Source organism: Tachypleus tridentatus, chromosome 10 (assembly GCF_004210375.1).
Source record: "Tachypleus tridentatus isolate NWPU-2018 chromosome 10, ASM421037v1, whole genome shotgun sequence".
Taxonomy (NCBI): Eukaryota; Metazoa; Arthropoda; class Merostomata; order Xiphosura; family Limulidae; genus Tachypleus; species Tachypleus tridentatus.
The window spans coordinates 73155624-73181692 of NC_134834.1; the positions used below are offsets into that span (position 1 = coordinate 73155624).

Consider the following 26069-nt stretch of genomic DNA (forward strand, 5'->3'; position numbering starts at 1 on the left):
CAAGTGCAGACTAATACACTGTACGTGAGTAATCACTAATAACACGGTTCCCGGTGAGACAGCGGTAATTCTTTGGGTTTACAACGCGAAAATTGGGAGTTCGATTTCCCTTGGTTGACACAAGCGATAATGCGATGTGGATTTGCTAAGACAAAACATTAAGGCATTAACAAAAATAATTAATCACTGAAAAAGTTCATATCAACCAATCCACTTCAGGCAAGGAAAATTATACTTTTCCTAAAAAATAAGACCTAGAAAAAGTATTTAATTTAGTTCACGGTTACATACAAAAATATTTTAAATATTTACAATCGTTTATAATCGAGTTTTACTTCTCCCATTGTGAAGTTTTGACCTTCCTTGTATCTAAACCTCTTTAACACCTAATCAGGCTTGTTGCATCCACATTTGCTGTTTGATCTTGTAATTCTAAACTGCACTTATACGCAGTGCTTTCTTCTTCACTCGCTTTTTCCAATCCGTCGCTGGTACAGCGGTAAGTTTACAGATGTTCAACGCTAAAATCAAGGGTTAGATTCCCCTCGATGGACTCACAAGATAGCCCAATGTGGCTTTGCTATCAGAAAACACACAATCGCTTTTTCCACCTTCTTTTTTCTTCTTAATACCGCTTAGATTACTTCAATTACTTTTTATATAGTTTACTTAATTTGTATTGAATACTCCTTGTTTTAATAACATATGCCTATATCTTCACAATTAATTATCTACTATTATTCAGTGGACTACTGGTTAGTTACTTATTTATGAATTTATTTTCCTGATGAAAACGCGAGTTTCAGGAAAGAAAAGAAAATCCCAATCTTTTCTTAACTGAAATTCAAATTTTGTAGGGGGAACAAATTCATAAATAAAATAATTTTGTTGATTTTCATACGTTTCACTTTTTCGCCGCCACCTTCTATAACAATTGCCAAGAACTCGTATCTTCATGTTTACCAGGAGAAAGTACAGGCTTAAATGGGCCAGGCATGGCCAACCGTGTTAAGGCGTGCGACTCGTATCCCAGTCGCGCCAAACATCCTTGCCCTTTCAGTCGTGGGGGCGTTATAATGAGACGGTCAAACCCACTGTTCGTTGGTAAAAGAGTAGCCCAAGAGTTGGCGGTAGGTGGTGATGACTAGCTGCCTTTCCTCTAGTCTTACACTACTAAACTAGGGACGGCTAGCACAGATAGCCCTCGAGTAGCTTTGTGCAAAATTCAAAAAACAAACGGGCTTAAAGAAATAAATTTTCACCAACTATTCAATAAATATAAAACTTTTCATTGTTTGAGGTATCATTCCCTACTACATATGGTTTTCCTAATAGGACAATGGAATGTTATAACTTAATTCGATACAGACCTCAAAAAATTAGTTAACTCAAAAACAAACAAAACTTAACTGAAAACATACCTCTCACGTAAAATGTTATCCACAAACATTGGATATAAATGAACTAAGAATGAGAAGGTACAAACACATACAAAACAAAACAGGTAAATAAATAAAATGTAAGAAATATGTTCTGAAACAAATATTAAATATCGTTAATGAAAGACTACAAAATATATCCCCTAAGGAACATAAGATGCGAATGCAATAATAATACAAAATAAGCCCCCGACAGTCAATAATTGAAGAATGGCAAATGCATTCTTCAAAACCAATAAGGCGTGAATACAATGGTAATATAAACTAAACTAGAGATGCACTCAATAAAGAGCATAACTCCCCCACACAGCGTTGATCAAACTCGACTGTCAAAAGAAAAAAATATAACCTTATTTCCATTGTTATCAACGGACACTGGTCATTTCTGACAGGACAATGAGGAATGATGTTCTTTTACATATGTCTATCAAGATTTATCAAAATCCAATTACTTCTTATTGAGTTATAGAATAAAAATAGTGTGAAAAACTCACTCTTCATATTAATAAATAGGAATGTTTTGGATTTTCGTGACATTGCTGTGACCCTGAATCTCCAAAATCAGATCACTTCTAAGTTTGAATCGTAGTCTAAATGTATACCAATTTTCGTCCAAACCCATTTTGCAGTTTTTGAGAAATCGTGCTGACACACGCACACACACATACAGGGGTGAAACATAACTTCCGTCCATCTTCGGAAGGTATATATGCCGTATGAAAGTCAAAAATTTGGTTTTGTAAATGAAAGATGCGTTCTGAAAATATTTTCCCACCAGTGATCGAGTTCTGGAAATCACATGATTTAGCTTCCATTTAGTCCGTTGGATTTGAACACGTAATGAATATACAGTTGTAGACTTTTCCTTTGGTCACTCACAGCTCTTATATGAGCAGTGAATACATGTTAAATAAGAACGTCTACAACAGAATTAGAGCAGTTGAGAACGGTGATTCACAAGTAATACCTAACGTTTTTGGCACAACCTAGTGAAAAATGTCACCCTGTGGAAATAATAGAGTGAATAAAGTTTGATTTTTTCTATTTATTTACTAAAACAGATACAGGGTTTAAACAATCCTCAAGTGGTATGCAGGCCTCAATAGCGTAACTAAAAAAATAAAGCCCTCCTCTCATAAAAAGGTAATTGAGCCCCTATATTTATTTCTCTTGTTGGCAATTCTTAAGCTTGTCAGGCCCTTTTGTTCCCCCTCACCCCGTAACTGCAGGGGTTGAAGAGTCGTACCTACTGTCACTGGCAGACCCGTTTTTTTTACGTTTGCAAGACATAAAAATCAAAGAATAACTGTAACAAACGAAAGAGTGCAAGATGGTGAAAAACTATACACTATTCCTGAATGAAAAGAAACAAATCACTAAGAGGTGTATCTTAAGCAGTATTCACACCGGGTTCGTTTTAAACAGCATTAGTTCAGTTCGTTTGCTTTGATTAATGTACTAGTTGTTCACACTTATCTTGTATACAAACACGTCGAGTTCGTTTGAAAATGAACTGGTTCACGTCCGTGTTTTGTCAGCACTTATTGAGACCTTCCAGTGTTCACAACTTTTTAAACGAAACACATGAGGTTCTTTTTCCAAACAAACTCTTCTAGTCGACTAAATTCGGTTATTTTGCCAATCGAACCTTTTTGTTCACACTATTTTTCCAAACGAACCGAACAGTAGTGAGTGTGAAAAAAAAAAAAAAAAAGCCCCAGTGTGAAGGGAATCTTAGCTATATGGGTATGACATCACTGTAAGGTTGGTACATAATTCATGACAGATACGTCAACCCAAGGTATTTATACAGCTAGATGGTGTTGACTTTCACTACTTTTCATACACGAAGTCAGTTCTATGTAAACACGATGAATAGACGGTTTATGAAAGCTTTACCTCGGGGAACTCTACTGAACACCAGGAAAGGTGCGTGTATTATGTCTATACAAGCTATTGTAGGATTGGTTACCCTTGTTTTTCCTGTACACGCGCTATTTTGGTTTGCCTATCTGTACCAAGCTTGTCTCGCAGCTGGGCTTCAGTTTACCTTGGGGAATTATAGGATGAGCACCCTATTTGCGTTTACACTGAAAAAAAAAGCATTTTCTGCAACTTTCTAGACAAAAATAGATTCTATAGTTTACGGTAATATACTGAACAGTAACTTTCAGATACTAAAATTTACATATAGACTCAACAATGCTTGCTTGCAATCCAGTTTCCTAACAATGGCATACTTAGCATATACTTGAATATTATATTACAATGCATACTGAAAACAGCGACTTCTCTGAATACATTTCGCATCCCTCTCTGACTTGCAGAAGTCTATATTTCAAGATGGCTACCAGCTAATTACAATAATTAATGAAAATTATTCGACTAATTTCTATATAAAAAAATAAATACGACATATATAAAGACGTTAACATGTTCGTGTACCATACAACTGGTTTGTAAAGCTATGTAGAACTTCTTGAGACTTTAATTACATTGAGTATAGATAGTTTTAACGATTCTTGGATGGCAATGGAACTGACTGGGTAATAAGAGTGTGGCAGGCAGAAGTGGAGACAGGCAATTAATACATACGGGAAATTATTCTGCGCGCAATTTTAAAAAATGAATACGTCTTTAGTTGTGTGTACATTTCAAGAGAACGTCTAGTAGTTGAAATGCATCATACATGTGCTACTCACTCTGGGCTAACAGTATCAACATTTCTTCCTCAGATCTATTAACTTACTGTTTTGGTGATCCATTCACCTTCAGTTAATGTTTTTGACAAGAGTGGTCATTGGTGGATAAGTTTAAAAGAATTACAAAATTCCAGAGTTTTTCAAATGCAGCAAATCTTACAAATACAAAGGCTAATGACAACTCACTTCGTTGTATCTTAACTCAGCGACAATATATCAACACACTTATTAACTAGATGGTTTGTTCATTAGTCTATAAAAGATTAAAGGAGGTCAAATATACCCCTAATGACCGAAATAACCACACAACGTGACCTTTAGGAATCACCAACCTACTGCCTATAAATTCAAACTGATTTCAGAACACACCCCAAGAGATTTTCAGGTTCCCGAATAGTAAAAAAAAAAACTTTATTGGTCTACCTTAAAATAAAGAAATCTGTTTCGGTCCTACAATTGTCCAGACAGCAAATTTAGACTTTAAGGTTACAACTGTTGTCCCTTAAATAAGAGTTAATGCAGAGTAGTAACTCTGATGGCAGTGTCTCATACACTTCAAATTTAAGCAAACTTGTAACAGTTCCTAACATCAACTGGAAACTCAACATTGCGTCTACGTAACCTTTGAAAAAATACTATGGGCTTTCCATCATACCTTTGAAGACAAGATGACTGATGCATCGTCAAAGATCGTATATAAAATCTGTCCCAAAGCCCTTTAGTTTAATCTCACTGGAGTTTTATATTAAACCTCCTGGTGCTCTAAAGCAAACCTACTGCTGATCCTGAATACACACAGTCTGCCCAAGTTTCTTGTGTCAGTATCCAACCAGTCTACAATTACTGCACAAGCTCCATCATTTCTTCTCGTTGTAGTTATCTTCTATGATTTTCCTCCTATGGTAATGGCTCAGCTCTAGTGAGCTCTGCTACCAACTCGAATCCTGTGCCATCAAACTGAGACATCTGGTTTTGTTTGTAATGGTGAAGCTCTACTTCGTAGTTCTGTGGTAACTTATAAAAGATTGATACAATAAATGTAAGAATATTTAATTTAAGCACAAGGCTACACAATGGACTATCTGTGCTCTCTTCACTGTAGATGTTGAAACCCAGATTTTAAAAGTACAAACCTGCAGACCTACCATTTAGCCAGTTGTTGTTTCCTCTCTGTTCTTTGTCAAACTGAATTACCAGTCACTGGCTTCATGAATGACTACTCTGATTTTGAAGGGATTTTCTTGTATGCAGAGAACTTCAAGAATTCCAGTTCTTATAGCACATCCAGTATTTGAATCAATGATGGATTCTGAGTATTACTGATAGTATGTGTTACGTTGTTCGGCACGTTACTATCATCACCTTCTATTATGATTAGTTCTTCCTTGAAAGCACACTTTACGGACGTATTCCATCTCTGTTCTTTTATGATAACTTCCAAGATCCCTTAGGACGGCCTTTCTTGCACTTAATTTCCCCTTGACAGCAACGTCATCATAATCACATATTATAGTACGCACTACAAAATATCTTTTAGTTGAACGTACCACATGGCTGAGGAAACAACCTCATCAGATTCGTTGACAAAGCTGTCGCAAACCACAGAGAAAATGCTTATTTACAACAGAAAGACATTTTCAACCAGACATGCGGCCACTTCAATGTTTCTCGATAGGTTGTAGATGGAGGGAGGTGAATTCTGCAACCATATATATCTCCTCAGTTATTAAAAATATGGAGGTATTAACGGGTTCTTTACATTCTTTATATAGGAAATAAATAATCGTTTGATGCACTCAGAACTTTAATGTGACAAAGTTTGGTAAATGACGCATTCAGCTAAACCTCTAAATATTTTCTGCTTGATTAGTGTAGTCGGTATTAAAACATAAAACTAAATCGAGATTGTAGAATGGTTTTACTTATTACAGCCACATAGCCTAAAGTTTTCACTCGCTGTTCAGTATCAAACTTCACTTTCAACTTGTTATAAATATCACACGTTCAAACGTTTTATGCAATATTTGTAATATGTGAGGTTTTTATTATGCAATACTGACTTAATTTCGTTATTTCTGTCCCCTTAGGGTTATTATTTGCTGTTTTTTTTTTAATAAGCTATTTGAGGTCTGTCTTTGCTAGTCTTTCTTTAATTTTTTAAGTGAAAGACTAGACTCACCAGAAGAAAGTTAGCTAATTAGTGTTATCTACAGTCAACTATTAGGTTGCTATAACTGAATAGTGGAATTTTACCATCACTTTTATAAATCGTAGTGCAAGATAAAAGACGTCTAACAAAGATAGCTTCTGTACAGCTTTGCATGAAAATTTTAAACAAGCAATCTAACAAACCACCTATTTACTGGAATCAGTCATGCGCGATGTTAAAAAGAATCAGGCAACGCCTGGTCGCTTTACTCTACAAGGTATTGTTATTACTATACTTTCTCATTTGGATATAACAAACGAAACGAACACATTCATATTACTAGCGAACAATGTAAATTATTCGTCAAAATACTTAAAACTGTATATATTCAACACGGCTTTCCTTTGTACGAAGTTTCAAGCAATTGTAATCTTAAACTTATTATTCAGTAAAGCAGATCTTTAGTTCCACCCCACTAGGAAATTGAGCAACAGTCTTAATTTTTATGCTGAAGAGAGGTATAAATCAATGAATTCTTTTGTTTTATCGTGTTGTGTGTAACTGAAGTACACTTTCTTCGAAACAGCAACATCACCATCGCGTGATTCAGCTAAAAACATCGTGCAATAGGTAATACAATAACAAAGTTGCGTGATCAAACTCTTTCCCTACAAGAAAAAAAATGTATAAGATCCACTCGAATTTTCTCTTTCAAATAGGATAACAGAACTTCAGACAATCAATACTTAAAAGTGAACTAATGTGTTGTAACACGTACATTTTATTGGTGCTCGCGCTATCGCTTAATTTTTCGGCCATTAAACAGGGTCAGACCAAAAGCTTGTACACACCTGCTATATTGTCTAGGTATCAGATGATTATATAATAAGAATCTGCGAGTTTCCTGGTGTTTAAACCATAGAAAGTAAATGATAATTAATTAACCTGAAAGCCTTTTGGAATGTGAATTCTGTATAATAAATCATGGCTATTTAGTACTTGTGCACTATTTGATGTGTGAAATACAGATAATGATAGTTAAATATGATCATGGTTTTATACAGTGTGTGAATCTGTGGGCCATTTGTGGCATGGAGTACCAACTCTGAACTATTTTTTACTATAGTCATCACTTATCTTTTAAAGCCGTGCGAGTCTGAGGGCCAAGCAGAGACAATAGCATTATTTATAAAGTTCATCAGTTAAATTATTTTGCAAGTGCTCTAAAGTTCATCAGTTAAATTATTTTGCAAGTGCTCTAAAGTTCATCAGTTAAATTATTTTGCAAGTGCTCTAAAGTTCATCAGTTAAATTATTTTGCAAGTGCTCTAAAGTTCATCAGTTAAATTATTTTGCAAGTGCTCTAAAGTTCATCAGTTAAATTATTTTACAAGTGCTCTAAAGTTCATCAGTTAAATTATTTTGCAAGTGCTCTTTATTACAAACAGCGATAGACTGCAGCAGAATACTTCCATTATAACACAAAGCTTCATGAAAGTAAAAGTACGTAGTTTTTACAATGGGCAAAGATCTGCACCTAGTGTGTGGGAAGAAAATGGATCTTTCTATTTGGGATGTCAACTCCAACAATGAACATTCTTTAGGCGATTCTCCGATATAATCTGAAAAATTCTGAGCAAGAAAAGTAGATGAAGTTTATATTAAGAGTGTCATGAATGTAGAAAGTAGGCTTACTGCTATGAGTAGTACTAACACTACTGTAACTGAACACAATTGGAGTACAGATGGGTTGCATTTTTGTACTCTGTTATTGGACAGTTGATATTTAGTTGCATCTTTTCCCATATGCTGCTTATATATTTAGATATATAGATACATACTTTCATCAAAATATTATTGTACCATTTACAAGAATTATTTGCTAGTTTCATTGTAAAAGCTTGAAGAACAAATGTTGAATGTACTTTGGCACAGGAATGGTAATTTTATTGTTGCTGTTGTAACTTAAGATCAAGGTAATAGCAAACATGGAATAAAAGTCAGACCTTTAATACCATGCAAATATATTTATAGGCCACACTGAAAGCCAGATTTTACAGCAAAGTCATATAAAACCTCATACATTATTTGTCTTTTTAGAACAAAGCACAAAGCTATGCAATGGGCTATCTGTGCTCTGCCCACCACCAATAATGAAATCCCCATTTCTAATGATGCAAGTCTGCACACATACTGCTGTGCCACTGGAAGCCCTCACACATGGAAATGTTACATAAACGATAGATTTTAATTTGGGCAGATGGTTCTGAATCACTTAAATACTATTTCTTATGTAAGTACCTTTCACAAAACAATCAAGTTTACTTTCAGTCCCTCTCCTGACCAAATTAACTTTCTTGACATCACTGTCTACTGTCTTTTTAAATGATGGAATACTGCACACTGATTTGTCCAAAAACCTACCAGTGCCACACAAAATCTTCACTATAAAAGCTGTCACCCACTCATGCTAAGCAGAATATTACCTACAGTTATGATTCAGATGGGCAAAAGTCTTATACATCCTTGTCCATGAAAAAGTGGACAAAGAAAAGTTGCCATCCATGAAATATAGCTCACTGTCTAACCTACAACTTCATAAAATCCACCAACTTTTATTTCCAACAAACATGACCACAAACACTTTAAAATGTCTGAAGAAATTACCTGCTCAATATAAAATACCATTTACCTCATGTAGTATGTAAGACCAATCCAAACAACTATTGGAAAATATTTCAACAACCATAAATATTCTGAAAAAAAGACTTCCCTGTTGCCCATACTTTAATAACCTGGTCATTCTATTAACAATGTTACTTTCACTGGCAATGACACCAATTTCAAAACTAAAGCTGACAGAGATATAAGAGAAACCTACTGGATTACAACTTTAAATACTGTTCAACTTTGTGGAAAAAATCTGGATCCTGGAATCAGTGTTTTTTGATAATTTATTTGTTCTCTGTCAGAAATACGAAATTCTTATTGTCCATGTGGTTTGAATTTTCAATCTTTACTCCTTATATCTCTAATACTTACTACTTATTTATGATCATTTTTGGGTTACATTTTACTTATGTGTCTAACTTTCCTTTTTTGTTGTTATTTAAATCAACCCTCACACTTTACTTTTATTTCACTTTATTAACAGTTAGTAGAGTTTCTCTTGGTAAGTTTTCTTTTTTAAAGCAATAAATTTCTATCTTCTTTACACCTAACACTCATGTTTTCATTGCACCATAAATGAGAAATACTTATAACAATGCACTGAAAGCTAATCAAAACTCTTCCATATTTCTATGGTAACATGCTTAGTGTCACTTAAACTTTACTTTATCCCTTACACTTCGCTTTACAGAGTAATTCGTAGTTCATCTCTGAAAAAGAAAGTGTTCCAGACACAGGGTATTTATTTTTGAACCTTCGTGTTTTCCTGACATCATGAATAATGGTCAGAGACACACACCTACAAGTTATCTCAAGAATCTGGATACTAGATGACTAACACTTGGAACAAGATATTGAAACTGGCTGTAGAGATGAAGACCCCACATTATGCAAATTAAAAATAAAATTATTAAGTATAGCAACACTGGTGCACAGACAGGGATTCATACATATAACTCCTGTCAAGTAAACAAACCAACAGGTGTTACAAAATGTTACAAGGCCACTGTGTATACATGTACTGGTAACATACAACAGGGAAATCTGCTTGTAGTGAAATACTGAAATTTTTGAGATGTTTTATTTTTGACCTATACAAAGCACACTACAAACAAGACAAACTGTGAACATGTGGAGCCAAGGTAGACAGAAAGAAAGGTTTTATCTATCAGTGCCTACAATCAAATGAAACTAGTAAACAGCCTTTCACATGTGTAGTACTACAAAGTCAATCACAAAGACATTAAATGGTGGTAAATGTGGTATTTTCATTTCCTTAACCTTTCAGTTCTGTACTACTCAAATATTATAAAAAATGTAAACAGAAATAGGAAAATACATTTGCCAGACCTCTCATTCTTGCCAAGCAGCATTTTATAGTAGTTGGGATGAATCCTTGTCCACCACCCTAATGCAGAGGTATCTTTATCATGTTCAAAATTTCTTTCAAGAAACCAATATTTATCAAAAGTTCAACAAATTAAGAAGAAAGCTAACCCTATAAAGGGCTGCAAGAGTTTTTATTGTTTTTTTCCTTATAAAGTAGTGTCTTGTAAATTGTTTCAAAATGCAAAAATATGAGAATATAATAAATAATGTACACCATTATCCACTTAGAGGAAAAATGTTCGAACTGTTTTTTTTAATATCATACCACCAGTTTTAATGGACTACTTTATTAGTTGTAATTTTTATAGGATGGTCAAAAAATGCTAGTAACTAGGTATCTGTTATGTACAAATGCTTCAATGTTCAAACTTTTAAGGTAATCTGTGGATCTTCTGATGTATAAATTTAAGGCCTGCATAGTGGTTGGTTATGAAAACAGATTACTCTTGAGCAGTACAAAGTCAACATTTTCAAAACATTTTGATTGGTTTATTGAGTAATTATGATACAAAATTCTCTACTTTATATATCATTAGTTATAGTCTACACTAACTTGCTACATAAACTATGATGTTTGGGTTATTAGAACTGAGTATGTTAATATTCCTAATGAACCTTATTCAAATTATTGTCCATATAGCTATGATACAAAGTAAATTATTATGAACCTTTTTTTATTATTATTATTAAGTATAGTACTTTCACTCCCAGTTGAATTTGATGTTTCTCTTCTCCCTTCCCTTCACATGTTATAAATCTTGTTTGTATTGAATTTCTTGTACTTCCTCCTCAATTCTACTAAACCAAGTCTTGCTTCTCTTGTGAATGAATTACATATATTTATCCACCTCTTTCTCTATCTGTTACACCAGTTTTCCATCCCTTGGTGCCAATTGCTCTGACATATGTAGTAACACTAAAACATGCATACTTTGTTTCACAATTTGGACACCATAAGAGACATTTTTGTTCATATCAGTAAGATAACTTGAATTATTACAAATTTCACAAAATTGGCATTTATATTTATATTAGTGAGATAACTAGAATTACTATAACCTTCACAAAACTTTTTTTTTATTAGTATGTTATCCATAATTATCAGTATAAGTTTCACAAAATACATTAGTTACACAAACAAAACATCTATACTAATAACTGAAACAAATCAAAAGAAAAAGTTTTTTTGGCAAAATATTGTCTCATGGATTTACCAAACACTTATTTCTAAACAATCACTATCAGACACAACTGTTAACTATTATAGATCAATATAATTTTTCACTTCTCATGCATTGAAAACACATACAACCATTTATCAGAATTTTCAACCAGAACTGTATTTCACATGCACATGGACTAAAGGTGACAATCAGTAACCCCTAGACCTGGAGGAATGCTACTCCTGAGCACCACAGAGAAAAAGAGGCAGACAAACAGTACTCATTGCTGTAAGGGTCTTTGAACTCAATAATAGCATTTACTGTCAGTTTTAAAAAGTACCTACAACTAAGGGTAAACCATGTTCAGCTGTGTCATATCTCAAGTCCTAGACTTTTTACTTTTAGACTTACATGCTAATCAGCAAGTCCAGCCTATCCACAATCATTCACACATGCAATTAATAATTTGATGCCTTTGGTGAAACAAACTTTTCCTAGTTGTTTGGTTTATTTAGTATTTTATGGCACAAAGCAGCTAGGCATGAAACATCTGGTAAAAAGTTAAAAGTAAATTCAGTAAAATTCATAAAAGGAAATTAAAGTAAAACAAAACAAAGTTTAAAAAACACATAAATAGCATAAAACCAATGTTTACATCTGGTCTACAATGTCAAGAGAAAAACTACAGTAATTCAAGTTGTAAAGGACATTCTGTAGTGTAACTGTAATAATCATAACTTGCCAGGAAGATTAACAGGTAAGTACAAAAACCACCATCAGTCACCTTAAGTTGGCCTTTCCAGTCCTGGTTTCAAGTTATTTAATGTTATGGCCAGTTTCTAATTTCAAATTGAACTAGATGGACTATGATTCTTAAAAGGGAGTCACATTAAAGTTGTAATGTATAAATTAAAAAACTTAAATGGCATTAAAAAGATTAATGATCTTTACAAAACTAAAAACATCACCAAGGTGGACAGTGTCACCATCACCAATAACACTGTCTAATGTTATGGATAAACCTTGGGACAAAATATGCTTTAAATGGTGTTGTCGTTGAGAGTCGTAATGATTACAAGAAAGTAAAATGTAGCTTATTGTGATTTGAGTGTTACACACAGGCATGCCAATGATATTTATGAAAAAAAGAGGAAAAGTATATAGCCTGGCACCAGAGGCACCACAGCAGCCGCAGCCGCACCTGACTAGGGGGCATAAAATAAAATTATAACTTTCATTTACAGTTTTTAGCAGATTGATTTATTCTTTTAATTTGCATTCATTTTTTAGAAGATATATCAAAATATCTAAAATTAACAAATAAAATAAAAAGTAAATAAATGAAATTTAAGATTGTTTATTTGCTATTTATTCAGTTTGATTTTTTTTCTAAATCAAAATATATTAGTAATATGAGTTAATAAAGCCAAAATAACTCAGTAAACATTTCAAATACAAATCATTTCATTATTATCCTTTTTGTCATCAATAACATCATCATCATCATCAACTACTGGTATGCTGCCAATTAAATGTTTTACAGTCATTGCCAATAACTACTTCTCTGCTGCATATATTCCATACAATTTTCAAATCACATAAAATTACTCTTTTGACTAATCATGACTACCTACAGTTCAAATTGTTCATCTATGCAATCTTGTCATTATACTACTGGTACCTTAATGTCAGTGAATTTTCCATTCTTTCACAAATTGACAATACAAACTAAAACAGCATATGAAGGAAAGCTATGATATTGCTTAAAAATTCAACTACTGATATGGTTCAATATTAAACTACTGATATCAGTGATATGCCTCAAATTAAATTTTGTACAGTCACTGACATCAACAACTACTGCTCTGCTGCATGCATTCCATTAAAATTTCAAATTACTTAAAATTACTCTACATGACTACCTACAGTAAAACTTGTTCATCTATACAATCTTGTCAGTAAATTACTGGTACCTCATTATCAGTATATTTTTCATTCTTTCACAATACAAACTGAAACAGCAAATCAAGGAAAGCTTTGACATTGCTTCAAAATAAAATTAATGATATGCTTTAAAATAAACCACTGGCACTGTATGCTGCAGATAATAAAATGTTTTTTCAGTCACTGATATCAACTTCTGCTCTGCTGCATAAATTACAGTCAAATTTCAAATCACTTAATTTCCTTTAATCAATCTTAGCTACTTTCCTCTTTTTCGAGACAAGGGTTTCCAGTGCTCTCTTTCGAGCTTTTTTTCTCTCCTTCTCTGAATGGGCAGCTCTCTGTGCCTCTGCGGCTTTCTGGACTTTTTCTTTAGCCAAGGTGGCTGGGCCAGATTTCACAGAACCATAGGCCTCAAGCCTTTCTGCCCTTTTCTTCTTATTTTCCCTCAGCTTTGAGGTATACTTTGAAGCTGCTGATCTAATGTCCTTACACATTTTCTTGTCTACAGGATCAAAATGAACATCTTTCCTTTTAAACATTTCAATCGCTGTTGTTTCTTTGGAGCGTAGAGAATATTTTATCGACTGGTATCCACACGATACCAGACCACGAGACCTGCAACGAGACGAAACGAGACTGCCTCCAAGATGGCGGTCAGATTTTTTTTTTTCTGCAATAAACATTGAAAAAATATGATTTTTCCTCAAAAACCACCTACCCGGCCCCCAAATCGCTCATATTTTCTCCTCGAATTTACACGAATCTTGTGGGTGATCGTTGGCCATTTGAAAACTGCGGAAATCCGCGTTTCAGCAGAAAAATGGCACGCATGTACACAAATTATGCAAAGACCTGCCCAATCGACCCAGGGCAGGATCAATGGAGGTTGATAGACCTCCCTCAAATAAGGAAAGTGAGGAAAAAAGACATGGTCGTAAACAGAAGAGTTATCCACCCAATTTGCCTACACATAAATAAAAATGGACACCCTGATACAATGGAACTGTTGAGGTTTACATTCTAATCAGGATGACATCAAAACACTGATTGCTTCCTACCATCCTGTTTGTTTTTCCTTACAGAGAATTCAGATTGTGGGAGCGAATTGACGTTCTATGCTAAAGATATATCGTGCTCTTATTCGATCGAAACTCGACTATGGATCACTGGTCTATGGCTCTGCCAGACTATCGGCTTTAAAGATGCTAAACCCTATTCATTATCAAGGACTTCAGCTCTGCACTGGGTGAGAGAAGACGTATCTGAGGAAATGCCTGTACATGAAACCAAAGGATGTGGATCTTGGTGTTTAGTGGAATGTATATAAGGGACAAAGATAGGTGTTGAAGTTGATTCATCAAATTCTTTAATCATGGAAGCCAAAAGACTTTTCATTTGTTTGGAGAATGATTCTTTTAGAGGCACAGAAAGATCTGTCTGCACTCCTACAGTAGTTGTGGAATGAAGTGCAGCAGCATACGTCCGAGATGAGGTGGTGGATAGCAATTTTCAAGCCTCATGATAGGTAATGTTATGAATCATTTTCAAATGCTGCATCTCTTTTTGTTCCAACCATTTAAAGCAAGAACGAAAGTAGGACAGGTGAGAGCCATTGCAAATGATGCAATGAGGGTCCGTTTCACGCATAGGCATCATGGTCCTTACCACTGCAACGAGCACATGTCACTGAACCACGACACGACGTCTTCTAGTAACCGAACCGTTGGCACTGGAAACATCAGAGGGTTGGAATGTATGCCCATACTCTGCAATGAAGATAACTTGCCTTGATGGTGGCAGATGGATGTGGTGACGTAAATGTGAGAATGAGGACATTAGTCGACACCATAATTCCATCTTTGCAAATGGAGATATGCCTCACTGCAGAAACTCCTTGGGTGGAAAAACCAGCAAGAATCTCTGACTCTGGGATGTTCTTTAAATCCCTCTCAACAATAAGTCCTTGTGATGAATTCAAAGTAGCATGAGGTGTAACCTCAACAGGTATATCCCCAATTACCTTTGAATGCAATAGGAGTTCACTGTGTTGAGATGTGAATATTTCCACCAATATGTCACCAGATCGAAGCTTCTTTACTGACTTTGGAGAGCCAGCCAGTCCCTCTAGTTCCTTCTGAAAGGGAGACATTTGCCTTAAAGGTCTGTCTGAAAAAGAAGGTAGTATAAGAAAAGGAGATATAGGTGTTAGAGATGTTGAAAATTGCTGCCCAGAATATTCAAGACGTGGTCATTTACCTATAGAATGTTTTTTCACTATTTTATTTAAGGTTTTATTTGAAGGATACATAAAAAGGGAATATTTCGGTGCCCACTGACCCCACCAACCATGAAGCCCTATGAGGGGATGCACAACAATGTCAAACAAGGACACTGCAGCAACGCCAGAGTTTCGTGAGCACTATACCCAAACACCAGCATCAGATATAATGTCCACAACACCTGTTGAGAACATCCAAAACTGGTACATAGTTGACCCTAGCCCAAGGTGGGTCACCTCAAGGCCACCCATCTACTGGAATTCAAGGTCAAAGTGGTATGTTAGGGTTGAACCCCTAAACCACCAGGATCATCTCCTCCCTTTCACAGATTGCCATGCATGGCAAACACGTGGGTAGATGTTTAGATCCCAGAGGAGGTAAATTGAAAGAACAAAAACCTTCCCTGGGAGGTCCCTTCACCACATACAGGAATCCACACACGAGGGGATTTTCTAGTTATCTCAGGCTTTTCATTATTGAAGTTATTATACATCTCTGAAAAATTACAAATGGTAATATTGATTTATATTATTGTTTAACAGATGGGTAAAGTACTGATTTATAGCTGTTTATAAAATATATTGAAATGATCAATTTGTTTGATCTGTATGTAATGATCTCTCATATGCAATTCACCAGATGAAACTATTCCTTCCAGAATGACATTATTTATCAACTGTGCCAAATCAAGAAAAAACAGCCATGTGCCACAACACAGGGTTTTTAATAGTAGCTAGCCATGTCCCAGTACAGGATCTTATTTAACAGAAATCTAATGAAGTGCTGTAGAACAGGGTATTCATTGTGTGTAAGTGTGCTATAAATAGTATAGGGTCTTAGCACAAACCTATGGTGCTATAGTAAAAAATATTCAAGATGTGCCTAAATGTGTTGCAGTACAAGATATTTAGCATGGCCTTAAATGTATTACAGTATATTTTTAGAACAAAATTAAAAGTGTTAAAGTATTAACATAATAACACTTCAACATGTTTTTAGAATGTTACGGTACAAAAACTTCAGCAGGTGTCTGGAAGAGATTAGAATTTGCAAAAGTTGACAACCAGCTGCAGTTGGTCACTTTACAGAATCATCACACAGCCAATAATAAAAATATATATATATATATTATATTAACTTTGGATCAATAAGTCTTTCCATGAGTCAAGAGGTCTTCCACTTGATAATAAAGCTTCAATTTCTATTTCCTCAAAATTTTCAAATGTTTTAGCTGAGACTAAAGTATTTACCTCCTAAATATTTGTCCAAGTGCTTTTGGCAAACTGCATGAAATAAACTCCACTGAACTATATAAAGTGCAAAACAAACAATGTCCTTAACAATGAAATACTGTCAACATGAACTTTTAGGTAACCAGTCAAATAATCAGAAATTAGCTATTAGATATATCCAACTACTACCATTGAATGGATCATTTATATATGGTATCACAGACTAAAACTTACACTGTTAGACTGGTTTATTACTTACATATAGTATTAAATACTAGAGTTTGATGCTTGGACTAGTTTGTTACATATTTATAGTTAAAAACATATTGAAAATTCAAGTTATCATCACTTGTATACAGAATACCAGATTAAAGTTTCACAAAAATGTAATGTTTCAGGTATACACTTTAACCAACAGTCACTAAAAATTTGGAGAACTGAGTAATAAAGTTAACAATCATTAAATTGCAGTCTGAACACAGAAGACTTGAAAAGACAAAACAATACAAGTCAGATGTAACTTTTACTCATATTCTAATTCAATTTCTCTCTGAACTCAAACCAGCTCATCCTCTTCCTTCAGTGTCAGAATAAGTATCTGGGTCATTGTCTGTATACAAAGCACCGTCAGCATTTTTGTTCAAACTGGCAGATATAAGCACTAAAACATCAGTCTCTTCCTCAGAAACAGGCATCTCCTGTGTAGCTATTAAAATTTTTTGCTCCTCCACTAATGAAGAAGTGTCCAAAGTGATTGCTTCAACTTCCTGCTGAAAGTTATAGGTGCATCATCCAGGTCAGATGATACAGATTCTACCACAAACAAAGTATCTCCTCTGGCCAGTTGGAGAAATAATGAAGGAATGCTTTTGTTAAATTAACCCAGTTTGATTTCCCAATATTAATACTATCACCAAACATCTCAATACACGTAGTATGCTTCATAACACCTCACTTTTTGAAAGTACAATATGTTCCTTGACCATTTCTCCAACTGTTCTGGAATGGTCATTTTTCTTTGCTGACATTACCATTCTCTACTGAGGAAGATTGTTTTTTCTAATTCTGGACTTACCATCTGTAATGAATGGAGAATTGGGTGAGTTTTCTTATCATGAATTTCACTGGCTGCATTAAAAATCACAACTAATTGGGGTAAATGTAATATTCATTTCTACACAGAAAGAATGCCCTGCAGCCTAGAGGAAAACAGATGAGTTAACGTTTATCAACAATCATCTGAAAATAAGCATGAAAATCCCAGAAACTTAATTTAGTCCTAACAAAATTGTAGTAAGTCTACTTGAAGATATGCTGGACTGAAGTTCCAACATTATTAAAAGACATGTTGAATGAGGAGAATTTCTAACCTGAAGGTCAAGTAATTTGTGAAACTGAGGTTTTCATTATTAAGATAGTTTTATCACTTGTAGGACTACAAACTAAAGCTTATGCTTCTAGGTCTTATCACTTATATAGTGGTCTATATATTAAAGCTTATGTTTTTGGATTGGTCTTAACACTCGTAAATAGGACTACAAATTAACTCTTACAAAAGTGGTTTTATCCCTTTGTCTTTTGTATTAAAGATAAGACCTATTATGATCATGTATTAATACACATTGCAAAACACAGTATTCTTACCATGTTGAGTACTATGCACTGAAAAAATTTTTGAAACTGATTAACAAAAACGTAGATTATGTATCACTTTTTCACTGCATTCCAAAATAAACGAAAATATGATGCTGTTATTTCCCTTGATTTATTTTCCGCAAGAACATAAATTTTTAAAATATCTGTGAAGCACTTTCTCGATTTTTTTCATAGTTCATTAATTCACCAAAACACGATTCTGTAACGAACCGATTCTGTTTATTCTTATAGATTACACATAATTGAACTGCATGCCCATATATATCCACTGTCCTAGTAAAAAATAACAGTATACAAGGCTCTACACTAATCTTCGTACTTGATAAAAAATTCTATTTAGATGCTAAAAATCTGGAAATTATGCATCATTTTCAGCGTTGTTTACAACGTTTCCATGGTAATAGCTAAGGCTGAACATATAAACGAAAAAGTTAACTTTTAACTGGTTGAAACTTGAAACAACCAGTGTGGTAACATTTCTTGCATGTAAAATGTGTGTACGACTGGAGAAAACAAACAAAAAACTGATTTGGTTTTATATAGTGTCGACTGTGGAGAAACAAGATATAAGAATAGATTGATAGTTTGTATAATATTACATCACAGTAAGACTAATAATACGTTTAAACATACATTACTTCTCTAGTTCTATACATGTTCGAGTAACAAAAATAAAATTACACCGTATGCCACAAACAGTTGGTGACGCGACCTTCAGCTCGATACTAGTCGACCTAATATTTATTCATAACGCTAAAAACAAAGTTTAAAATCCATGTGCAAGTCGGTGTCCAGGCATGATCTGACGGATCAATCGTACTTTCACTTCATACAATGAGAACTTACAGGTGGAGAACGTGCAGTTCCCGCACACTACAATTGTTTAAAATGTCTTCCATTCTACAAATAGCTGTACTAAACTGGGATATCCTGCCAAAAATCTTGTTTTTACACAAGGTAACAAAACTCCAAACATCAGTCTTCCTTCTACTATTATACATTCTTCCCTCTTGTTGCAAATATATTTATATTTCACAAACAATTAAGGTAACGGCTGGCACGCTTCCCGCTGTGAAAGGCCAGGCCTGGAAACTGAAAAACCCTACAATTAATTCAGTAATAACTGTGAAATGAAAGAAGGCCGTTCATTACCGTTATAATGATACGGAAAATGTGAGAGTAATTCGTTTAGGTATTACAAAGTTAGCCTATAATGTCTTCGTGTATATTTTTAAATATATACGTTCATTCCAAGCAAATGACATCAATAGTATAAGCTGACAAGTAATGATAAACTGTGTTTGTTCTTCATACATTTTGTATACACTAGTTAATGGCTTGACTTATTTCTAGTTGTGTTCATGATTGTGTGTTTTAAGGTTTGTAATATCAGCTTTAAGGAAAAACTTATTGCAAGTAACACAGTTCTTTATCACAGTGCATAAACTGTGATTTTTGTCATGCTACCTCATTTAACCTACTCTCTTTTATCGAAATAACTGTTAACCTCCACGAATGATTTGAATGCGAAACTGAGGAGTTGAAATAATATTTCTCATATTATGATATTATGCCTAGGATGTCCGTATTATTTGTTAACTAATTTCTATATTACAAGTACAGTAATTCCATTCGATAGAAACAGACAATATATTTTAGTGAGAGAAGTAAGCCTGCGCTTTACAGTAAATTAATTTAACACACACTAGTATATAAAACAGTCATACCTGTTACTGGAGCCTCTATGTCAATCATAGTCTTTTCCTGCCTTAATAATGCAGCACCTTCATTGATAAGACGCAAGGCAGCAGCTTCTTCTATCCTACCTTCCAATACAAAGTGTTGTTTAAGCACTTCTATTCGAGGTTTATTTGTCTTTGAATCAAACACTTCGTTCATTGTCAGTTTACGACTAGGGGGAAATGGAACACCTAAAAACAAAATAAAAGTTGACATTTTAAACAGATTCTCAAGAGCGAGTTTAGTGCTTCATAGACTGCCAAATACTGTAGAATACTTCAAAACAGCACGTTCAAACATTTCTCTCACAGTAATGACCAGTTGGTATCACGTTCCAGGTTACCATTCTTGTTCAACAGCCCTACATGTACATGTTCTTATTTTAAGTCAGCGACAAAATCATAATAACTTGATGGTTCTCAGTTACCTTTTAATGAAGAAGTAAATAAAAAAAAAACAGCAAATTCCTCTACGAACTGTGTTTTTCATGAATAAATTATTTAAAACATGTAGTCATTAATAATACTAAAAATTGGAATTTATAAACAGTACTATTCATGTTGAATATTATTCTAATGACAACAAAAACTAAAGGAAAGAAAACACCTTTGCTCTGTTCAATTTTTAGCTAAGCAAGTAAACACGGATACCAAAACATTTCTCTAAACAGTAATATTAACTGATAAAAATGTATTAAAAAGCACTCTCGTCTGTACAATAACAATAGCTGACAAAAAAAACATACTGCAAGGTATGTTTGCTCAATACAATAATCTTAATTAACAACAAATGCATACTAGCATATTCTATTTCATACGACAATCTTAACAAGAAATGTATTCCAAACATTCTTATCTATACAATAACCTTAACTAATAAGAAACGTATTCCAACATATTATACTCTGTACAATAAAATATTAATAAGAAAACTTTTCAAAGACGAATAAAACACGTATCTGAAAGAACTTTAACCAATACGAGTTGTAGTTTAACGAAAGTAGCATTTCTTGACGAATAACAGATGTGCCTAAATGTTGATTGAAAGATAAAATTTCCGTAATCATTGGGCAAAAGCTAAATTTAATCTTGTTTTCTAACTGTAAAATTACTGAAGTACATAAACAAGCTAATCATACTCACTTATCGAAAATACAGTGGGAAAAAAAAAATTGAAACACCCAATTTGTTTATAGTACTTTTCTTCGTTCCTATAATTTGTTACGAGATTGTACACTGTGGAAGCGCCAAAACTGGTTTGAAACAGTTATGGACATTGTGTGGTGTAAGCTGACTCACATTTCAAAGATACAAACATATCTTTATATATCTTTATTAACAAACTATTCATAACAAGACAAACGTATCACAACAGATGATCAACAAATACTTAGATTTTCTTTAAATAAAAAATAAAGTGTGTTTTGTTTTTAATGTGCATGCGGAATGAATGTAAGAAATGGCAATTTCATGATGCCATACGCGGATTAGGATCCTGCAGTTGTTTGGCCAACGCTGTGTGTTGATTCTCTCCCTTCAAAGTTAGCCCATCACCTGAAGCAATGAAATAAAACCCTAAATGTCTTTTGAATACGTTCAAAATGAAATTCCTCTTTTATTTCACATGTATTGTATAGAATGCATGAATACTACATATCTGTTTAGCTTTGTGGCATGTAGTAGAGTCATCCTGAAATATGCACAGGTCAGTTTCACGGAAGTGATCTTAAAGTGTTGGTTTACACCGGGACTCTAGGATTTTGATGTGCTAGTCAGCACTGACAGTGCCTTTAGCAAAATGCAAGCGTCCCTTACCCTGGCCAGAGATGAGTCCTCATATCACCTAATCCTGCGGGTGTTTCGTAGCTGCGTTTACACACGCTGGATAAAACACTTCTCAAAGTGCTTCCCATCAGATCCGTGTTAGTTGAACTTTGGTTTGTATTTGAAGATTACTTTGCCCGACAATGCTTCAGTACAGTAAGTAATTTTGGCCCAGTGGAGCTTCATCTTCCTTATCTTGTTGATGAGTTTTGTAACTCATCGTTTTCTTTTATCCGGCACTGATGCACCAGATTAACACTCAGGTAACAATAAGCCACATTTTACTTTCATGCCATCGTTACGACTCTCAACGACGGCACTACTTTAGACATGTTTTGTAACAAGGTTTACCCATAACACTGGACAGTGTCATCGGCGATGGTGACACTGTCCACCTTAAAAATGTTTTTTAGTTTTTAAAGGCCATTCACCTTTTAAACACTATTTAAGTTTTTAATTCATAGATTTGACCTTTTTATGATCCCTTTTTGAAGTACATCTAGTTTGATATGAAATTAGAAAATGGCCGTAACGTCACATAACCGAAAACCAGGACTGAAAAGGCCATCTTCAGGTGACTAACGCTGGTGTTTGTACTTACATGTTAGTCATCCTGACGAATTATGATCATTTAACTTGTGCTACAAAATATCCTTTAAAACTAGTATTACTGTAATTTCTCTCTTACTGCTGGTAACTAGATATAAAAATTGGATTTGATGCCGTTTAAATTTTAATTCAAAAATTCAACTTTGTCTTGTTTTATCTTGATTCCTTTTTACGAATTTTAATACTATTACTTTTAACTTTGTGCCGGACGTTTGGCGAAGATAGCCTAGTTGCTTTGCGTCATAAAACGCCAAACCCACACACCCAACCAACCTCGAATTTGCAACTGCGCCATCAGGAGCGAAAGTTTAATTAGCCAATAAGGCTTCACTGAACATTTTAAGTAATTAATAAATACATAGCATTTTCATTTTTAAGTCTGATCAATTTTTAACACATTTTTATTGTTGAAAGTTTTGATAGTAGAATGTTTCTGCTACTATATATGTTAAAAATTAGACAAAAATTAATCAACGTAACCGTTTATCGAATTCTGAAAACTAAGCAATATATCTTTACTGTTTACAGTTTTAATAGTATATTGTTGCTGTCAGTTATAAATTTGACAAAATAGTCAGTAAACTGGTTTAATAATATATTACCTGATTATCAAAATACAACATAGTTGAAATTTTTGATATATTACTCAATCTATCGCTATTGTTGAAAAATCTGAAGTTTTACTCATTTTATCGCTTTTGCCAAAGGTTCAGAGTATTTTATGATTCGTGTGAGCACGCACTGAAATTCTTGTTTTAAACTTTCGTAACTTTCGTGATGCTTGTGTAAATTCCCATGGTATAAATTAAACTTTAATTTTGTCTGAGAAATCACGCATACTGGAGAATATAAATTTTATATTACTAAATGATACATTTCCATTTTCCGTTAGTCAGTAAAATCGATAAATGTCAGAAAATAAAAATATATTATACATTAAAAAGTCTAGCTGATACAATACTGTAAAAAATAGAAACTTTAATTGAAAGCAACTTTAAAAGATCAGAACAAAAACTAAGTATGTATATTACAGAAGCTGATTTTACACAAATTAAGAACTACTACTTGGTATCATTAATTAATGCACGAGAAAATAATCTCATAATTCAAGTTTATTGAGTCATCAGTTGGGTACGTTATTACTAACATTTACTAAAACGACTATGCAAGAACAGCAATAAGGCTCTTCTGTAGAAATATTCTTGTTAGGCCTAAAAAAAGGTTCTAACTAATGACTACAGAGTACACATTTGTTCAGACTGAGCAGTACCATTAGTTTCCTGATGATCCGTTAACCCCGCATGTCTGTTCAAAAGTTTGCCCTTATGATCAAACTTAGTCCTTTCAGTATGAAAACTGTATTTATACAAAGCTTTGTCTTTATGATTAAAATCAAACCTATTCAATGTCAATAATATGAGAGACATAGCGGCTCATAGAATAGTTTTGAGTTTTTTTTTTTCATGTACGAACTTTCAGCTCATAGTTCCGTCATCTCTTGACCAATTTGAGATCTTATATATACATATTTGTTTTGTACTCCAGAGGTCAAATCCTTTCGACTAATACATTTGACGAATTTCAACTGGACGGCAGGTTGATAGATCCTGATGAGTAATAAAACCGAAACAGATAAACAGCGCCCCACGTTGGCACACAAAAATAAAACAAATTAAAAGAAGGGGGTAAACGCCTCATAGATTAATGTTACTCTAATCCTGCCTAAAAATAATTTTAAGTACCGTGGATATTGAGGATTCACTCGGTGTATTTATTTATTTATTGTTGAAACGAAACTGTGACCAAGCAAACGAGTCACATTACAGTTCTAAGAACACCCTTAAAATGTTATTTCAGTTACTTATTCAAAAATATATAATTAACTGAGAGATTATAGTAGACAGTAGGAATTTAAGTTTAAATTAATCAAATATTCTGAACGAACATTTTGATATTGTTTCGCTCCAGACTACAGTACAGGTAAAAAACTGTCACACGAGCATAAAGAAGTCGTTCCTACTTTAAGGTCTTCGCAGGTCTCAACCTAACAAGTTTGAAAACTCTTGCCTGAGGTCCTACTACTACTACTACTACTACCACAGTCTCAAATCAGTAATAAATAATATTCATGAGAAAAGTACAATAAAACACTTTTGAATGATAGCAGAAAAAGATTAACCATAACAATGACCACTAGTGAACATAAACACGACCTCTCTCCTCCGAGGCAAACACATTCGTTTTAGGTTATAGTCAACTGAACGACTATACACGAGTTGATTACCCTCTGGAAAACTAACAGTCTAACTACGTATGAGTCGTCAACTTTACGAATATCTAAGGAAATTCTGTTTTTAAATTTGCATGTTGTTATATTTGGCCAATAACAACTCACCAACTTATTTTATCAATTAAAGTATTCAAAGAAATTAAGAAAGCCAAACGAAAGTTGATTTTTTTATTTTATTTTTTTTACGCTAGCGTTGCAATACATGAAGAACATTGTCAAGCAGACAAATGCGCTGGTGCATATAAATTCATTACTGAACTCTTTTCTGAACAAAATACACACACAATGCTGTTCGCTCTTCAGTTCAGTGGCAGTAAACAGGTAAGAGTACATAACATATATTAAACAATACTCATCTACTACACGCTTAAAAGGTATTGTTTGAAGCATTACTAGCTATGGTAGATAAAACTTGCATTCAACAGTCCAGAATGTTGATACATCTCCTTACTGTATCGTACGAAATACTTTACTGAAAAACATCAGAACAAAAGACTTGAATTTATTTATATACAGTAGATACGGTGCTGGTTTATATTAACACTATTTACATTTCTGACATACATAATTCCTCCCAGTCATCAAGCACATGAGGAAATGTATTTCTCAAATGTTGCTATATGGTTTAAAATAACCGTAATTTGTGGCTGTGACCACCATAATTCCACATCCAGGTATTACTTGTAGTTGATTGATGTATTAGCGGCAGTTGTATTTCTGTTGATGAGTCTATCCGTTTAAGATTTGTTTTAAAATACGAACGTTTTCTGTGGCGTATCCAAGGTTCCAGTTACAGGATGAAACCTTCAGACAGTCTGTATGGCAAAGGGAAAACCTGCATTTATTTTTTTTATATAACAGAAAAAGACCAATACATAATCTTTCTAAGAAACTCGTACATATTTTAAATATCATACACTGCACAATGAAAGACAATCAAAATAGTCATTTTGAAAGAATATGGACCTGAATAAGGATAGT

At 34.0% G+C, this 26069-nt stretch overlaps 1 protein-coding gene across 1 annotated transcript in view; it reads right to left on the bottom strand.

The window, feature by feature from the left end:
• The window catches only part of LOC143229561 (serine/threonine-protein phosphatase 2B catalytic subunit 2-like), a 117878-nt gene that overhangs the window by 60885 nt on the left and 30924 nt on the right, over positions 1-26069 (bottom strand). The window contains 1 exon segment of the mRNA XM_076462073.1: positions 20354-20557. Coding sequence (XP_076318188.1) covers positions 20354-20557 — 204 coding nt within the window.